This window comes from Phytophthora cinnamomi (assembly GCF_018691715.1).
Source record: "Phytophthora cinnamomi strain GKB4 chromosome Unknown Contig0, whole genome shotgun sequence".
Taxonomy (NCBI): Eukaryota; Oomycota; class Peronosporomycetes; order Peronosporales; family Peronosporaceae; genus Phytophthora; species Phytophthora cinnamomi.
Window position 1 is genome coordinate 4,394,000 of NW_027150933.1, and position 15,882 is coordinate 4,409,881.

Consider the following 15,882-nt stretch of genomic DNA (forward strand, 5'->3'; position numbering starts at 1 on the left):
CGCACACGCGCACACACACACGCACGCACACGCACACGCACACGCACACGCACGCACACACAATGGCGCGCCAAGTGTGAAGCCACGCGCACGCATCACCCTTTAACACTCTCCCTTGATGCGCTGTGCCTGGTGTCTTAGTCGTCCATGCCGAGTCCAACGATAAACTGGCGGTGCTTGGGTCGTGGCAGCGCCTTGGTAAACCCGTCCGCGACCATCTCGTCTGTCGGCTTGTACTCAAGCACGATGATCTTGTCTTCCACCTTCTCGCGCAAGAAGTGATACTTCAGGTGGATGTGCTTCGTACGTGAGTGGTAAGCTGGGTTCTTGGCCAGCGCAATGCATCCTTGGTTGTCCTGGAATATTGTAGTAGCACCCACACACTCAGCCCCCACGTCCTTTAGTAGCTGACGCAGCCATACTGCCTCTTGGGTGGCATTGTATAAGGCCATATACTCTGCCTCCGTGCTCGATGTTGCCACTGTCGGTTGCCGCTTCGACTTCCACGAAATCGCACTCCCATTCAGGAAAAACACGTAGCCTGTAGTCGAGCGCCGAGTGTCCAGATCGCCTGCCCAGTTCGCATCCGCGTAGCCGAACAACTCTCCCTTGGTCCGGCCGTTGAACACAAGCCCCAAGTCTTGAGTCGTCTTCAAATACTTTAAAATCCTTTTTGCGGCCACCCAATGAGACTTGTTGTAGTACTCGCAAAACTTGGCCACTTCACCCACAGCTTGAGCAATGTCCGGACGGGTGCAAGTTGCGAGGTACATTAAAGCCCCCACCAACTCGCGGTACGGGTACTTAGGCGCGAAAACTTCGTCCTCCGAGGGTTTCACCAGTTTCGAGTTTCTATCCGCTGGTGTGTGCACTGCCTTGCAGTTTTCTACACCGAACTTTTCTGCGAGTTGCTGAATATACGCTCGTTGGTTCATGATAATGACCTTGCTCTCACGGTCGCGGTGGATCTCGATGCCGAGACAGTACTTTAGCTCACCGAGCTCCTTAATGCTGAACTCACGCTTCAGCGCCTCCTTGATCCCAGTAATATCTGCTTTCGTCTTGCTGAAGATCATGAGGTCGTCCACATAGACGACAATAATGCTGAACTTTGAGCCAGAACGCCGAACGTACACACACGGATCCGCCGCCGATCGACAAAAGCCTTGGCTTTCCAAGTGCTTATTCAGCTTGCTGTTCCATTGACGCGCCGCTTGCTTCGTGCCGTAAAGTGCTTGCATCAGCAAACACTTCTTAGTCGGGTTGCTTTGGTCCTCGAAACCATCTGGCTGGTCCATATAGAGTTCCTCGTCCACGTCACCGTATAGAAACGCGGTGTCAACATCCACGTTTTCAGCCTCCATGTCTTTCTCTGCAGCAATTGCCACAACCATGTTGATGGACTCCTTGCGTGCTACAGGAGCGAACGTCTCCGTGTAGTCAACTCCTGGGCGTTGTGTGAAGCCCTTTGCCACCAAACGAGCCTTGAACTTGATAATTTTCCCGCTCGGGTCTCGCTTGATGCGGAAAACCCACTTGCACCCGATTGCCTTTTTTGTCTGATGGCATATCCACCAAAGTCCAGGTGCGGTGATCCTCAAGCGACTTCATCTCGCTTTCCATGGCACGCAGCCACTCGTCCTTGTACTTGCTGCGCATAACTTCGTCGTATGAAACAGCACGCTCGCCGTTGTCGTCTTCAGTAAGTAGACAGTAGAGGGAATCGAACTCACCCTCAAAATCGTCCAAGTTGAACTCACCACGTCGAGTCCCGGGGTACTCGTCCTGGTAGCGCACAACTCCACGCCTTTTGCGTGCCGGACGCACCATCCACTCCTCCTCGCCATCTCTCCCCGGAGTGCTAGAGCCACGCGTCGGCACAGAGTCAGTCGGCCCGCTGTGATTATCAGGTTCCCGGCGTGGGTGAGTTGGGGGTGTGCGGAAACCTTCCTCAACGCTGGGTTCTTCCGTGCGCTCCTCTTCTTCGTCGTTGCCGATGATATCGATCACCTCCTGGCTGCCCTCCTTACGCGCCGTAGCGAGTGGGGCTTCAGCAAACGTCACACTCCTTGAAATCACGATTGATCCGTTAGTTGGATCCAGCAGTCGATATGCTTTGTGCTGTTTGGCGTAGCCGAGGAAAACGCACTTGATACCCGAGTCATCCAGCTTTTTGCGTTTTTGCTTGGTCACATGGGCATAGCACTCGGTCCCAAAAACGCGCATGTGCTCCAGACGTGGCTCCCTTTGTAAACCAGTTGGAACGGACTTGAGTGTGGGTTTGAAGTGTTAGGCAACACGTTCCGAATGTCTGCTGCAGTCATCATAGCCTCACACCAGTACGACTTGTCAATCCCGCTCTCTTTCAGCATGCAGCGTGTCATTTCGACCAGAGTACGGTTCATTCGCTCTGCCATACCGTTTTGCTGCGGGTTGTATGGTACCGTAAACTCCTGCTTGACCATCTTGTCGTCGCAAAGAGTCTCCATTGCTGCGTTGCAATACTCACCACCATTATCACTGCGTAACACCTTAACCTTGATGCCCGCGCTTGTTTCTGCCTCTTTGAGAAATTTCTTGAACGCCTCACACACTTCGCTCTTCTTGCGCAGTGGATAGATCGTCACAAAACGGCTTTTCATCAAAATAAAGCTCACAATATACTTGTAGCCCGACTTGGATGCGGGGGTGACAGGCCCCAACACATCAGAGCACACGGTGGTGTCATTGCGTGCACTCTCCCTGGCTTCGAGCTCCTTCTCGATTGAACTGAATGGCTTGCGTGCTTGTTTCGCAGTCGCGCATACACCACACACGGTTCCAGGTGCAACTTGCGCACCACTGAGTTTTCCGTCCTTAACCATGGAGTTCAACGTGCTGAAAGACACGTGACCGAGTCGCCGATGCCACAGACCAACGTCGTTTTCAGCCACATGACACTCCTCACCACCATCAGTGTTGAGGTACATCAGCTTGCCTTGCTTCCTACCCGTCGCCACAACTTGGCTGCCGCGTTACACAACGCACCGCTCGCTGTCCATAGTCACGGTCATACCGCGTGCTGTTGCAGCCGTCAGAGAGAACAGGTTCTTGTTTAAGTCTTCAACATGCAACGTGTTTTCCAGCCGCGCGTTTATCCACGAACTTCCAGTCCAGACACGCAAAACAACTGTTCCAAAGCCGAGAATCTTCAAGTTCGCACTGTTCTTTGCGCTCAATATGCTGCGCGCAGTCTTTATAGCCGAGTACTCGTGAAAGGCGTCGCGTGTCTTGCACATGTGTGCCGAAGCACCACTATCCATCACCCAGCTCTCGCTCGCAAAGCGTCGGTCGCGTTAAGCGCAACGTTTGACTGGTCTTGGATACTATCATCGGGACTTGCCCTAGAACGGCAATCCCTCGCGTAATGGCCCATCTTGCCACAGTTGAAACACGCTCCGGAGAATCCCTTCTTGCGTCCCCCCGCGTGTGTTCTTCTTCTTCTGTTGCTGCTTTCCATTGCCCTTACCGGCAAGAAGCGCGGTCGCCTCTTCGACGCGCGTCGAGTCCTTTTGACGCACTTCTTCCGCAATCAGCTTGCTCACGAGGTCTGCAAGCTTGAAATCGCTCACTGACATGCGAAATGCTTGAACCAGGCTCTCGTAGCTCGATGGTAGACTCCGCAACATCGTCGCACAGACGTCTTCTTCGCTTGGTTCACACCCCGCGTTCTTCATATCCATCACGAGCTTCTCTAACTCCGTTACGTGATTGCTGACGGAGGATGCTGTAAACTTGAACGCCGAGAACTTCTCTTTGAGCCACAGTCGGTTCGCCATGTCTTGAGTCTTGTGGAACGTTTTCAATGTGTCCCACGCTTCCTTCGCAGTCTTGGACGTCACCACGTGCATCAACTGCGAGTCGTTGAGGTTGAGCACAATCGCCGCGTGCGCTTGCTGCTCCTTCGCCGAGGCCACCTCGGCTTCTCCGCTGACCGCATCCCACAATCTCTTGGACATCAGGTACATCTTCATCTTGTAGCTCCACAGCGAGTAGTTCGAGCCGTCGAAAGGCTCGACTTTGAACTTGGTGTCGGTACTTGGGCTCATAACCAAAAGGAAGTTGGACTACGAGCTGTAAAGCTTGAAACACTTAAAGACGGCTTCGGGCCGAGATTGCAAAACCAAAAGTAAGATTGAGTGAGTGAGTTTTAGCTTCTAGCCTGCCTACTATGCTCTCTTGTTGGCAAAAAGAAAAGCAAACATCTGTGGGAATCGAACCCACGACCTTCGAGTCAAAGACCCGGTACTAACCCACTAAGCAATACAGACTTGTGCAAAGTCATGGACACCCTACTCCTACATATGCAAATACTATGCACCCACCCGCGCATCCACGCAGCTTGAACATCCACACGCGCTCCCACGCGCTCGTCCTCATGCACACGCAGCCTGCGCGTCTCATCTTGAGCATTGGACGCCGCCACAAAGCCTCGCACACGCGCACACACACACGCACGCACACGCACGCACACGCACGCACACGCACACGCACACGCACGCACACACAATGGCGCGCCAAGTGTGAAGCCACGCGCACGCATCACCCTTTAACAAATATGGCCCTTGCACGGCGCGTATCTGGGGAAGCCAAACGTCTGCTGAGGAAGGTCTTGGACTCTGATGCCATAATGCAACCAGCTGCCTTGGCCCGGTTGCGGTTCTTCGATAACTCCATCATCTGGGTGCGCTGCGAGCCCTGCCTTAGAGCGCCCACTCGAGCGAGCTGAGATCTGCTGCGGAGCCAATGTACGAGCTTGGTCAATCGGTTGGTCAGACACTGGAAGCTGCGGATCAACAGGACTGGACCTACCATGCGAAGTCGTACGGGACGAAGTCTTGCCGCGCTTGGAAGTTGAGCCACCGGCAGACGAAGTTGGGTCACGTATCCTTTTGCCCCCACTGGAGTTTCTCCCTGAAGCGGCACCTGGCTTGGAGCTCTTGACTTGGTAGGGCCCGCCACTGCCCAGCTCATCATCATCGGCTCGTCGACATCTGAGAAGACAGTGTCGATTGAAGAATCGTCGTCCTCGTCCTCCGGGCTGGGCTTCTCAAGCAAGGGATCCCAGTTGGGCGGCCGCTGACTCAAGTGCACGTCGCGGACCCGCTTGATCGCTGCCTCGTAGTACGCTGACGGCACGTACGCCAGCCAAGGCGTGGAGTCCAATTACTCCCAGTAGATCGCCGAGACCAGCGTGCTCACGAGGGCCTTCTTCTCAAATTGGCCACGCAGGAGTTGCGCCTTCCCGGCTTGGTCCACAGGATCCCAGAAGTCGACGCCGGCGCGCATCAACTCCCTGACGTCGCCACGGACATGCTCCCACGGCAGATGTCGGGGGAGTTTGAGCGCTGCCAGACGATCTGAGACCCGGGACGGAGATTCCTTGGAGGTGCGAACCTTCTGGGGCGAATGAGAAGAAGGGTAGCCGGGCACGACTCATCCGATTGTTGATACACTTGATCCTGATGTGCTTGGATGGACTTGTGCTGGAAGCGGCGAGAAGACCTGAAGACTTGCTCGGCTGGGCTGGAGCTTCGGCTGCCTTGCCACCAGCCTTTCGAGCGCTGCTCAGCGAAGGCGTGCAGCTTGGCTTCTTGTTCTTTTCTTGCTCGGCTTTGGTGTTAACGTAGCCTTGGGCTGCGCTAACTTGCCGCTGGGCTGAGCGAAGGCTTGCTTGGAGGCGCCACCGGAGGCACCGCCGAACCCAGAAGAGATGTCAACGTCGAAGCCGCAGCGCGGAGAACGATCGCGGACGCTGGGCTTGGAACTGGGTCGGCGGTGTTGAGCGGAACGTAGGGCCCACAGTCATCCGAAGTCTAGTCCCGCGCCGAAATCTGGAGCGTCGTCCTGAAGCTGACTGGGACGTCCGTCTGACTCTAGAAGCGCTGAAGCGGCTCATACAGGCGCGCCCAGTTCGCCGAAGCGCTGCCGTTCGCCATCAGGAAATTCATCAACGCCTCAGCTGAGAACAGGACCGCACTCAACAGCTGGTGCTTGAGCTGCGTGGTGTAGACGTCATTGGCGTGCGGAGTGCTCTGGCAGGCGGCGAGGTCGCTGCCGCACTTCTTCAGCTGCCCGCAAAGCGCTTGGTTCCCAGCTTGCGCGCCGTTCAGCTTCTTGGTTAGCGCTTGAACTTCAGCTTGAAGTAGTCGTACTGGACTGCTGGCCGGAGGTGGCGCTGGTGGCTGCGCCCTGAGCTGAGCCCGAAGCTTCTTATTCTCGGACAACTGGAAATTGAGCTGAGCCTTGACGGCCTGGAGCTCACCACGAACCACCTGTTCTCGCCCGGCTGCGGCAGCATCGTACTGGTGAGAGCTTTGATAGTCGCACATCTCCTGAGCGTGGCGCCCGCGCTTCATCTCCACGGTCAGCCGGTTGATCTCGGCCGAGAGCTGCCCGACTTGAATATGGATCGCACCGCCGGGACTGGGACGCTCGAGCGCTTGAGCGTAGTTCAGCACGCGCCGCAAGTACTGGGCCGTGCCGACAACGCGGCGAGCGAAGTGTTCCACGCCGAAACATTGCGCCAGGGGGGCGGTCTCTCGCTCGAAGCGAATACGCGATCTTGGGTCCGAAAAATTCAGCGGCGCGGAAGCGACTGGCTGGATCATGTCCTGCGAAGCGGTGACTTGTGCCACCCTGCTCATCCACGCCAATTCGTTGCTCGAAAAGCGCGTGACATCTTCAATGCGCGCGACCCCATCCAACCCATCAACGAGATTTGCGCGGTTCTCGACGTCGTCAAGCGTCGCGGGGACCCGAATGGTGGACGGAACGGGCGACGAATGGCGCTGCGAGGGGCTGAATAGCGTGAATGACCGCCGAGGACCCGCCGGGGACGTTGCCGAAGGCGTCTGCGACGCTGGCGGTGACGTCAAGGCCGTTGAGCCCGCCGATGCACGTGTCGTGGACGCCGAGGGGGGCGTGGCCGACGAGAACGAGCTTGTGGTGCTGCCAGACGGTAGCTGCGAAGCCGGCAGTGCCGCTGCAAACGCTGGGCCGTGGAAGCTGACACTGGAGCCGCTGGAGACATGCTGAAGGCTGTCAAGGACGTCGTGGAGTCGGTGGACATCCCGAAGGGGGTCGCCGTCAGCGCGAACGCACTCGCGGAGGCCGTCGTCGGTGTGAAGGCGCCTGTGGTGGCCGCGAGTGTGGTGTGCGCGCTGCTGGTCACCGTAGACATGCTGCTGGCGGTCGTGAACGTGCTGCTGACCGCCGTGGACGAGCTGCCGGAGGTTGCGTGAGCCGCAGGAGTGCCCCGCGACCCTACATCTTGTCCGCCGCCACCTTGCGATGGTGCGGGTGCCGCTGGTCGTCCGCGTGGTCGTCGGCCATCCGGAAAATGTGCTGCGCGTGCCAGTACTGCAATGTGAAGTTCTGTGACTCCGGACTGTTCGTCAAATGGCTGGGCCCGAGGCCCGGGAGCCGCGGCAAGAGATTTCGCGGCCGGGACGGGGCGAGTGTGGGCATTTTCCGGTTATGTGCGTTGGGGCCAACTCGAGAATGATCTCTTTGGACCCAGCGCACATAAGGGACGGTTGTGACGAGGTCCGAGCCAATTCTAGGCCAGGACCCATCAGTCAGAAGCCCCAACCCTATCACGTACCGGCCACATGTCACTTGAAACGTGGATATTTCTTGACCCAAGTCTGGGTTTTGTACGTACTTCAAGTTGTGCTGGCTACATCTGGAAACTGAGCTCTGCGAACGTCGAGTTGCAGCGACACCAGACCCCCAGGTCTGAGATTTGAATTCGGTCTGGGGTCTGAGGTCTGAGATTCGCTCTAGAGGCCGCAGATCTGAGGTTCCAGGCCTTGGGTCGGACTCTGGGCGGAGAACTGAGCCCTGGCCTTCTGGATCTGTGAATTGAAGCCCCATGGTTGCTTAAGGCTCAGACCCCAGGTCTCAGATTGGTGACCTCACAGTTTGGAGTGCCCGGGGTTCAGAGATCTGAGAGTGATGGCAAAAGTCTCAGACTTTGTGATTTGGAGGGCTGGGGTTTGCCTGTGCACCAAACCCTGAGATGTGCCGTCTGGGGCTTGGGAAGAGGGCGTGGCGTGCGGCGTCCGATTTCATCTCGGCTCTGGGGTGCCACAGCTGAGATATGGAGTCAACATCGTAATTTTGCCCCTCCCAGACTCAGAGTCCCAGAATTCGAGCCAGAATTGAGACATGTCAAATTGGTTGCACAGCTAGGATATGGAGTAAGCATTGTAATTTTCCTCCCAGCTCAGGTTTTCAGCCCGACAGTCCCTCAACTTGTGCCAAAACTGGGACACGTTGATTGTGGGCGCAAGTTGGTGTTTGAATGCACGATGTTCGTGAGGTTAAGTGGAGACCGGTGAAAGACAGCTGCTGCCCCGAGCCTAGGACGTGACTAAAAGCCTACGGCGTGCCGGCAGGGCCTGAAGTGCGATTTCGTGGTCTCGCATATGAAGTGGGTACACAAGCGATGACCACATTGACTGTCTGGGAGCTGCGGTAGTTGCTCTTTGTTCTTGGCGGTTGCCGCTTCGAGAGTCGCTCTGAAGGGTCGCTCCGTTGTGGGTTTTCAGCACCTGGTGTCGGGCACACAAGATTCGGCCTGACCAGTCGCCTATGGATTTGGGCCAACGGGAGCCGCAGAATCTTGTCGTCATCTGGATTACACCTGATTTGTACCCAGAGTAATCAGTGTGATCAGGTGATGACAGACCAAGTCCGCCCAATCCCGGCCACAAGATCCTGACGTTATCAGGATATCACTGATTTGCACCCAGGTGTAATCAGTGGAATCAAGTGATGACTGACCCAGACCAAGGCAGCGACGCGCATTCACGGGCACCGCCAAGCCAGTAGCTTAGTGGATGACTCACCCTTGTTCAAGGTGTACCCAGGAGATGTTTGCACCCTTACTTGATAGGCCTTTGCATGCGCCTGCGCATGATAATAATCAGAGTTTGTTTTGCCCCGAAGACCGCAAGCTGCGGAGTTCGTGTTGCGCCGACGGGCGTGTTGCTTCACAGGAACCAAGTCCCTGCCACCGGCGGCGCGCGCAAGGTCAAGTGGAGCCGCTACGAGTGTTCTACGGTCAAGCTCAGTTAACTCCAAATAAATTCAAGTTCAACAACCAATCCTGTTCGTGTTTCGGCCCGATTTGTCTTCGTTGTTGTATTTCCACACGCGGGACATTGGTTTTGCTGGTTTTTCTTCCTGGTTTTGCTGTTTTTTCTTGATGGTTCGCTGGTTTCCTGGCGGTGCTTCATATTTTCGGGCGGAAGGTGCTCCCCTCTGAGGTTTCGGCAGAGCAACACCTGGGATAGTGGTTTTTGGGGTTGCTAGTGATATCCGTGTGACGCGAATAGTCTGGGATAGTGGTTCCCAGCTTCGCTGTGTCGCCTACATCAAGGCGTGGTGCGCGGAAGTCCCAGGGTGCAGAGCGAGAACCCTGGATCAAGGCAAGCTCAGACCGAGCCAACTCTCGGGGCCACTCTGGTCTGAGGGGCGAGTGAAGACCGTTGTGCGGCTCTGAGTCTGAGTCGCCGGAGGAAGTGTTGTAACTGGAAGCGACTCGAAGCCGGAGTCGTTGAGCAAGGAGGAGGCTGTTAAGGCCCAGAGTCCAACGGCCTGAGAAGAGAAGTGGACTAAGTGTGTGTGGAGTGAACGTGTTTATATTCAAGAAAACGGGGCACAGCGGACTCAGCACGTGCGTCCAAGGGCCTTCCAAGCAAGGAACAAGCTTCGTCTGGGGGCCTCTGGGAACTCTCGAGTTCGGAGGCAGCTCGTGTGGCAGACGCAAGTCTGGGTCCACAGCGTCGCCTTAGGAAGAACCAAGTCAAGGGATTGCAAGAGTGAGGAACACACGCCTCACCCAGCTTGGAATCAGAGATCTAATCTCAGATTCTGAGTTGAGTGGTCTGAGATCGAGGTCTAGCCGCGAGGATATTCCCTGATTTTGGAGCCCGCATCGCCACCCACTCCATCTCGTCTCGCATCTGTCGGATGACCAGGTTGGAGTCCCCGCAGACCACCAGCCGTGCGACGCCATCCACTACATCCAAGAGTTAGCACCCGAGGAGCACCCCCCCCCCCCCCCCGGTACTCGACCTCGGTGATGGTTAGATCCATCGCATAACCGGATACCGCTCGCACGACCTCCCAGTCAGGCAACTTCCAGACCGCTGCGCTGAAAGCACCGCCTTCTCGCTTGGCCTTGGCTGAGCCATCGAAGCTCATGACGTGAAGCTCTTCATCGGGCATCACAACTGGGACCGGGATGACGGCCGCCTTCGACGCGCGTTTCCGCGGGGCGATTTCCTCGGGAATGGTGCCGACGAACGTTCGGGGCGTGATGCTTGCGACCTGCGTACCCCGGATCTTCTCCTCTCCCTTCGTGGAGCGAATGATCTCGAGCCTTCATGGCGAATGAACCGCTCCCCACTGTGAGTGTCGGCCTTGGAGTCCCTTGGATCGGAATAGCCAAGCGAGCGTCGCATGACGGGTCAAGACACGGATCGATCGATCGGCCGGCCAGCATCATATAGCATTCGCGCAGAACGCGCAGCAGGGCCAAGATTTCCTTCTCGACGACGCTGTAAATCAACGCGTTGGGCTTCAGCGTGCGGCTGACGAATTTCACCGGCATGCACTCTTAGTCATGGACGTGGGCGAGATTGCCCAGTCGCAGGCGTATACGATTACGACGGGCTCTCGACTCGCGTCAAAGTGCTTCAACATCAGGGTTTCGGCGAACTTTGTTTTGAGCGCGTCAATGGCGTGCGTCGCGCGGATCCACCTTTCTTTTTTGCGCACTTCTGGCCTTGCCATGTAGTCGTCGAAGTCCGTCTCCGTGAGCGAGTACAGCGCTGTTGCGTATATCGCGAAGTCGGCGATGAACCGGTGGTAGTAGTTAAGACTACCCAGGAACGACTGCAGCCCCTTCAGCTTGCGTGGGAACTCCAACGTCGTAAGCGACTCGAGATTCTTGGGTTCCGCCTGGAGTCCCTGCTTCGACACTTTGTGGCCCAGGTAGTCGACCCGAGACATGCCTCACTCACTCTTCTCCACGCTGATGGACAGGTGCTTCAGTTCGCAGACATCCAGCAAACGCTCGACTTTCTCGCTCAGGTCGTCCCGCCAATCAGGATATCGTCGATATACGACCTCCTTCCCAAGACGGAGTGGATCCCCGGGGCTTCTGGTTTCCCCTCTTCGAAGACGTCCCGGGTGGTGCTGTCCGGAGACAGCTTCAGGAACCCGTAAAGCGCGTTGTCCAGAGGTCGCTGGTATATTTGCGGCGCGTTGCACAGGCCGAAAGGCATCCGCAGTCATTCAAACAAACCCATTGGTGTGATGAAGGCCGATATGAGCCAGGCCCGGTCAGTCATGGGGACGACCCAGAACCCGCTGGTCATGTCAAGGGAGCACTACCACAGGTACTTGTCCAAGTCTTCCAACAAGTCGTTAACGAGCAGCATGGGGTAGATCATCAGCTGCGTGAGTCCGTTTACCAAGCGATAGTCGATGCAGAGCCGGATATCGACGCCGTTCTTTTTCAAAATCACGACGATAGGCGACGCCCATGGCGACTTCGACGTCTGGATCATGCCTACGCTGAGGAGCCCCTTGATCAACTCTGATAACTACTCTCTGAACTGCGGCGGGATCTTCCGGATGCGTTGAGCTATTGGTTTCGCGTCACCCAGGTCGATATCGCAGACGACGCCCACGACCGCGGGCGATAGGGCGTTTCCCATCCCTATCAGCCACTTCCGTCTCTTCCAGATGATCAGGCGCAGTCGGTCTTACTGTCACGCGACCTCTTCGGTCGACTCTCCGTCTGGCGTCCCGACTTTCAAGTCTTCGATCTTCACCTCGGCCGTCAACGAGATATCCGGCAGCATGGCCATTTCCGACTCAAGGTCCTCGTCGACAAGGTCGGACCAATACCGCATCGTCTTCGTCCGCGTCGTCTGTGTCTAACTACTCGGCTTCCTGTTCTGACCCCGACGTTGTCTCCTCCCGGACCTTTCTCGCCGCGATCTCCCCCGTCACAACTAGTGACGTTTCGGGTTGGGCTTCCAGTTCCTTCTGGGCTGATTCTCGGTAGCCTCCTTCGGGCAAAAGCTCCGGCGCTGATTCCTTCGGGGCTACTACGGCGACGGCAGTCAGCATTGACACCAATCGCTGTCGTGCGTCGGGCTGCTCGCCCTCCGCCTTCGGTTTCGGACGTTGGATCTACTTGGGCGTTGGATAAGTGGAGCGCTCGATCATAGGCCCATCGAACTCAACTGGGACCCAATTCTCGTCCGCGCCGCACGTCGCGCCTTAAGCCAGATTCTGCCACTCTTGGTAGCGACGGGACCTCAACTGGACGAAGCCCCGCTCTCGCAGAAGAACGTCAGTCGGCGTCCACCACGCCAGCGTCCTGTGAGCATCGAGTGTTATCGCAGAGTCTCCTACGTACGTCACGCGCAGGTAGGCTCTTATCCCAACCTTGCCCTTCACGAATGTGGTGACCCATGACTCCCCTCGCGTTACCCACAGGAGTGGCGCATCTCGGTCTGGCCGAAGCAGGACCTCGTGCGTGCGTCCCGGGTCCAGCCGTACAGACGTTCTAACGTTCACCGGGTGCATCTTCGCGCCGTACACCGGCCTTCTTCCGATCATCTGGATGTGCACCTCGTCGGGGAGGCATGCCGTGCCGTCCGCCATATCAATGCGCACTCCTGCCGGCACCATGAAGTTCATTCCCAAGATTGCGTGTTGGCCAGCCAAGTCTCCTACCTACAAGTGCATGTAGTACACCAAGTTTCCAACCAAGGTAATTTTGACTCTCGCTCTCCTCACTGTGTAATATGTCTCATCGCGGATTTCCACACACTTGCGTGATGTCCGTGTCGATCAGGCAGCCTACCGCACAAGCAAAGGTGGTGTCCAGAGTGGACACCTCGGCTCATGTATCAAGCAACCGCACAGCGCGGCGATTGTCCAACTTCACGTGAATCTTGGCCTGTGTGTACCACTTGTGCGGCGCATAGTGTTTCCAGTATTTGCGTCGCTCTCCTGGCTGCAAGTCTATCTCGTCCAGGGGCGGCTCGCGCGCGAACTCGTCGTCCGTCGTCCGTCGGATAGCTGAACCTCGGGGTGCGCGTTCTTGCGTGGTACGTTCCAGGTTGGAATCACATGTATTATCATTCAGGGAAGTCGGGCTCTGACTAACCACCTCTTGCGACTTCTTGGCTTCATATGCATAGACGGAAACAGGTCGCTCGTCTCGTACTGGTTTCCAAGCCAGCGAGCGACCTAGTTTAACATCTTCTCGGCTGTCGGGGGCAGCATCCCTGCGTGTTTGTGCGGATCAAACCACTGGCGAAGCTGGTTGAAGAATGCTTCGAACGGACATTTTCCAGCGTCATGCACATCGCCGCAGGCCTTGCACACTTTCAGCATCTGTCCGTCGGATGGTGACCCCCACATTTCTGACACGTGAAAAGACGTCAACAATCTCCATCGTCGTGGCGACGCGATCCGCAGTGACGGCATCGCTGACGATCGCGTCCCAAGTCTTCCGAGTCAAAGTTGCCACGCGGAGCTTCGGCGGGAGGTGCCTGGCCGGTAACGAACAGTCTGGCCCGCTCTTCGTCCTCCTCGTCTTGGTCGTACAGACGATCGTCCACGTCGTGACTTTCGCGTCCCGAGTCATGTTCATTCTGCGCTGCTTGAATCGCGTGGACCGCTCGAGCCGGTTGGGACGACGGCGTCGTCGTCTTCTGACGGAACTTGTTCGACTCGAAGAGCGTTTTCTTCTGGTGGGCCATCCCACGTTGCCGGGCACGCAACTTCTTTACCAATGCGACGGAGTCCGCGACTTCCATCATGGTGAGTCGCGAGGCGAGCTCTTCATCCTGAGTACTGATGAAGTGTTCGACGTGGTCTCGCTTCTCTTCCGTCGTGCCTTCAGCGTACGGGATATTGGCTCGCAGACCGACGACGTTGAGCCGGTACAAGTAGTCCAGGGAGTCTCGTCGGGGCGCTGGATCGCGTGATAGTAGTGACTCGCCATCGACACCCCCTTCCCGCAATACCGAATGCGACATTGCTCCATCAGCTACGACCATGACTTCGTGACCTTCTTCGGTAGCTGGAGGCACCATTGGCGCGCGGGGCCGTTCATCAGATCGCTGAACAGTCCGCAAACTTCTTCTCCCGTCATTCCATCAGACTTCAGCCGATTAAGCCACGCGCGGGCCTTCCCCTCACTGGAATCTCGTCCCTGAAACTCCTTCAGCTCGGAAGACGCCGAGAGACGTAGCCTGCGCCAGTCGTTGCAGTCGAAACCGCGGCCGCGTTTCCAGGCGTCCCGACGTCCAAGTCGAACATGTCGTCGGGGTCTGCGTCCACGTCTCGTCGGGGTTCTGATCTCAACGTTGACTGTGAACTGACGGATTCCATGGCGACGTTAACCTCTTCTGGCTGTCTCACCGTTGCTGGCCCGGAGCGCGTTGGTGGAGGTGACTCGGAGAGTGCCACGGGCGCCTGGGGGCTTGGCGTGCGCATCGCCGTCGTCCGCATTAGTCGGATGATAGCATCTTCCAGTGTCTTGGGGATCGCCTCTCCCGAGGCCGTCGAAGGTTCGGCACGCGCTGGCCCGGCAGCGAGTTGCATGACACGCGGCGACCGGTTCATGGGCATGCGCTTAGGCGACTCAAGGCTGCTGTCGGAGTCCACGCTCGACTGGAATCGAGGCAGGGGTGACGGCGTCGTCGCCGAAACCGCAGCCGGGTCCGTCACGGACGGTGCGCCTTCGCGTTAAACGGATCCCGCCAGAACCGTCAGGGTTCCAGCACGTCACGGATCGTGCGGGTCCAGGCCTCGAGATCCCAGTCGTACAACTTCTCCATCTCCAACGCGTCCAGCACGAAGCCGGATTCTTGTAGCATCTCGAAGAGCGTCGGCGCAGCGCGCATGACGCTCGTGAGTCCGTCGAAGTCTGGTGCCAGGAATGGGCCCGTGAAATCACTCATCAGCTTGGGCTTAACGAAGCTCAGGATCGGGTCACGCTCCAGCAGCCGGAACAGTCCTGAGCGGGCCAGCACGTGGCGCATCTCTGCGGTGGTGTACTGGCATCCCGTGTCCTTGCCTTGCGGTTTGGACAGCGATTCGTCTGCCGAGTCCGGCGCACGCAACTTCTTCTTCCTCTTCTTGGGCAACTTGGGCTTGGCGACGGCCTTGGTGGGGGGGGTTGTCGGTCTTGAGCCTTTTCAGGCATCGGACAGGTAGGACCACGACTTGCGTGGTGGCCCTTCGTGGCTCCCTCATGGGGAGCCACATCGGGAACGGCAAACTGTTCTTCGTAGCCCTCTTGGTTGTCGCTGGCCCCTTGGTCTGTCGTGACGGTTCCCTCCGAGCACCACGACGCGTCAGGTATCTCTCTGTGCTCACTAGCTGTCGGCGACCTTCCAACCGACGGCGCACCTGCCTCAGATGCCTGTTGGATCGTTACCCCGTCATTCGAAGTAGTACTCCCGGGTCGCGGCACCATTGTGTAGTAGCGCCCTCACAGAAAACCGTAATCCTCCGTAAGTTCGTCCTCGCACAAACCCTGCACGTCCAATCTGGGGCGTACCGGTCTATTTCCTGGTCCTTTGAGTAGAGTATCTTCGGGGGAGGGTACTTGTAGATCTGGTCGGCAACCACCTGAGCTGGGGAGTTCCGGGTGACACCCTGCTCGGACGCAGGCGTGTCGAGTCCCTTGGGCGTGCGGCGTTATCGGGCCTACGCGGTCTTGTGCACGGCGGTTATCGGGCCGGTGCGGTCTTTTGTCTTGGGCAGCGCGGCATCGGGCGCACCGTAGACGGTATA

General features: G+C 57.3%; 1 protein-coding gene across 1 annotated transcript; it reads right to left on the minus strand.

The window, feature by feature from the left end:
- Positions 1–14,852: 14,852 nt before the first annotated feature.
- IUM83_02259 (Eukaryotic/viral aspartic protease, active site) lies at positions 14,853–15,230 on the minus strand (the record flags this gene model as incomplete). The annotated part of the gene is made up of 1 exon (XM_067926162.1): positions 14,853–15,230. One exon carries the CDS (start codon positions 15,228–15,230, stop codon positions 14,853–14,855), a length of 378 nt encoding a protein of 125 aa, XP_067800779.1.
- Between the last annotated feature and the right edge of the window lie 652 nt (positions 15,231–15,882).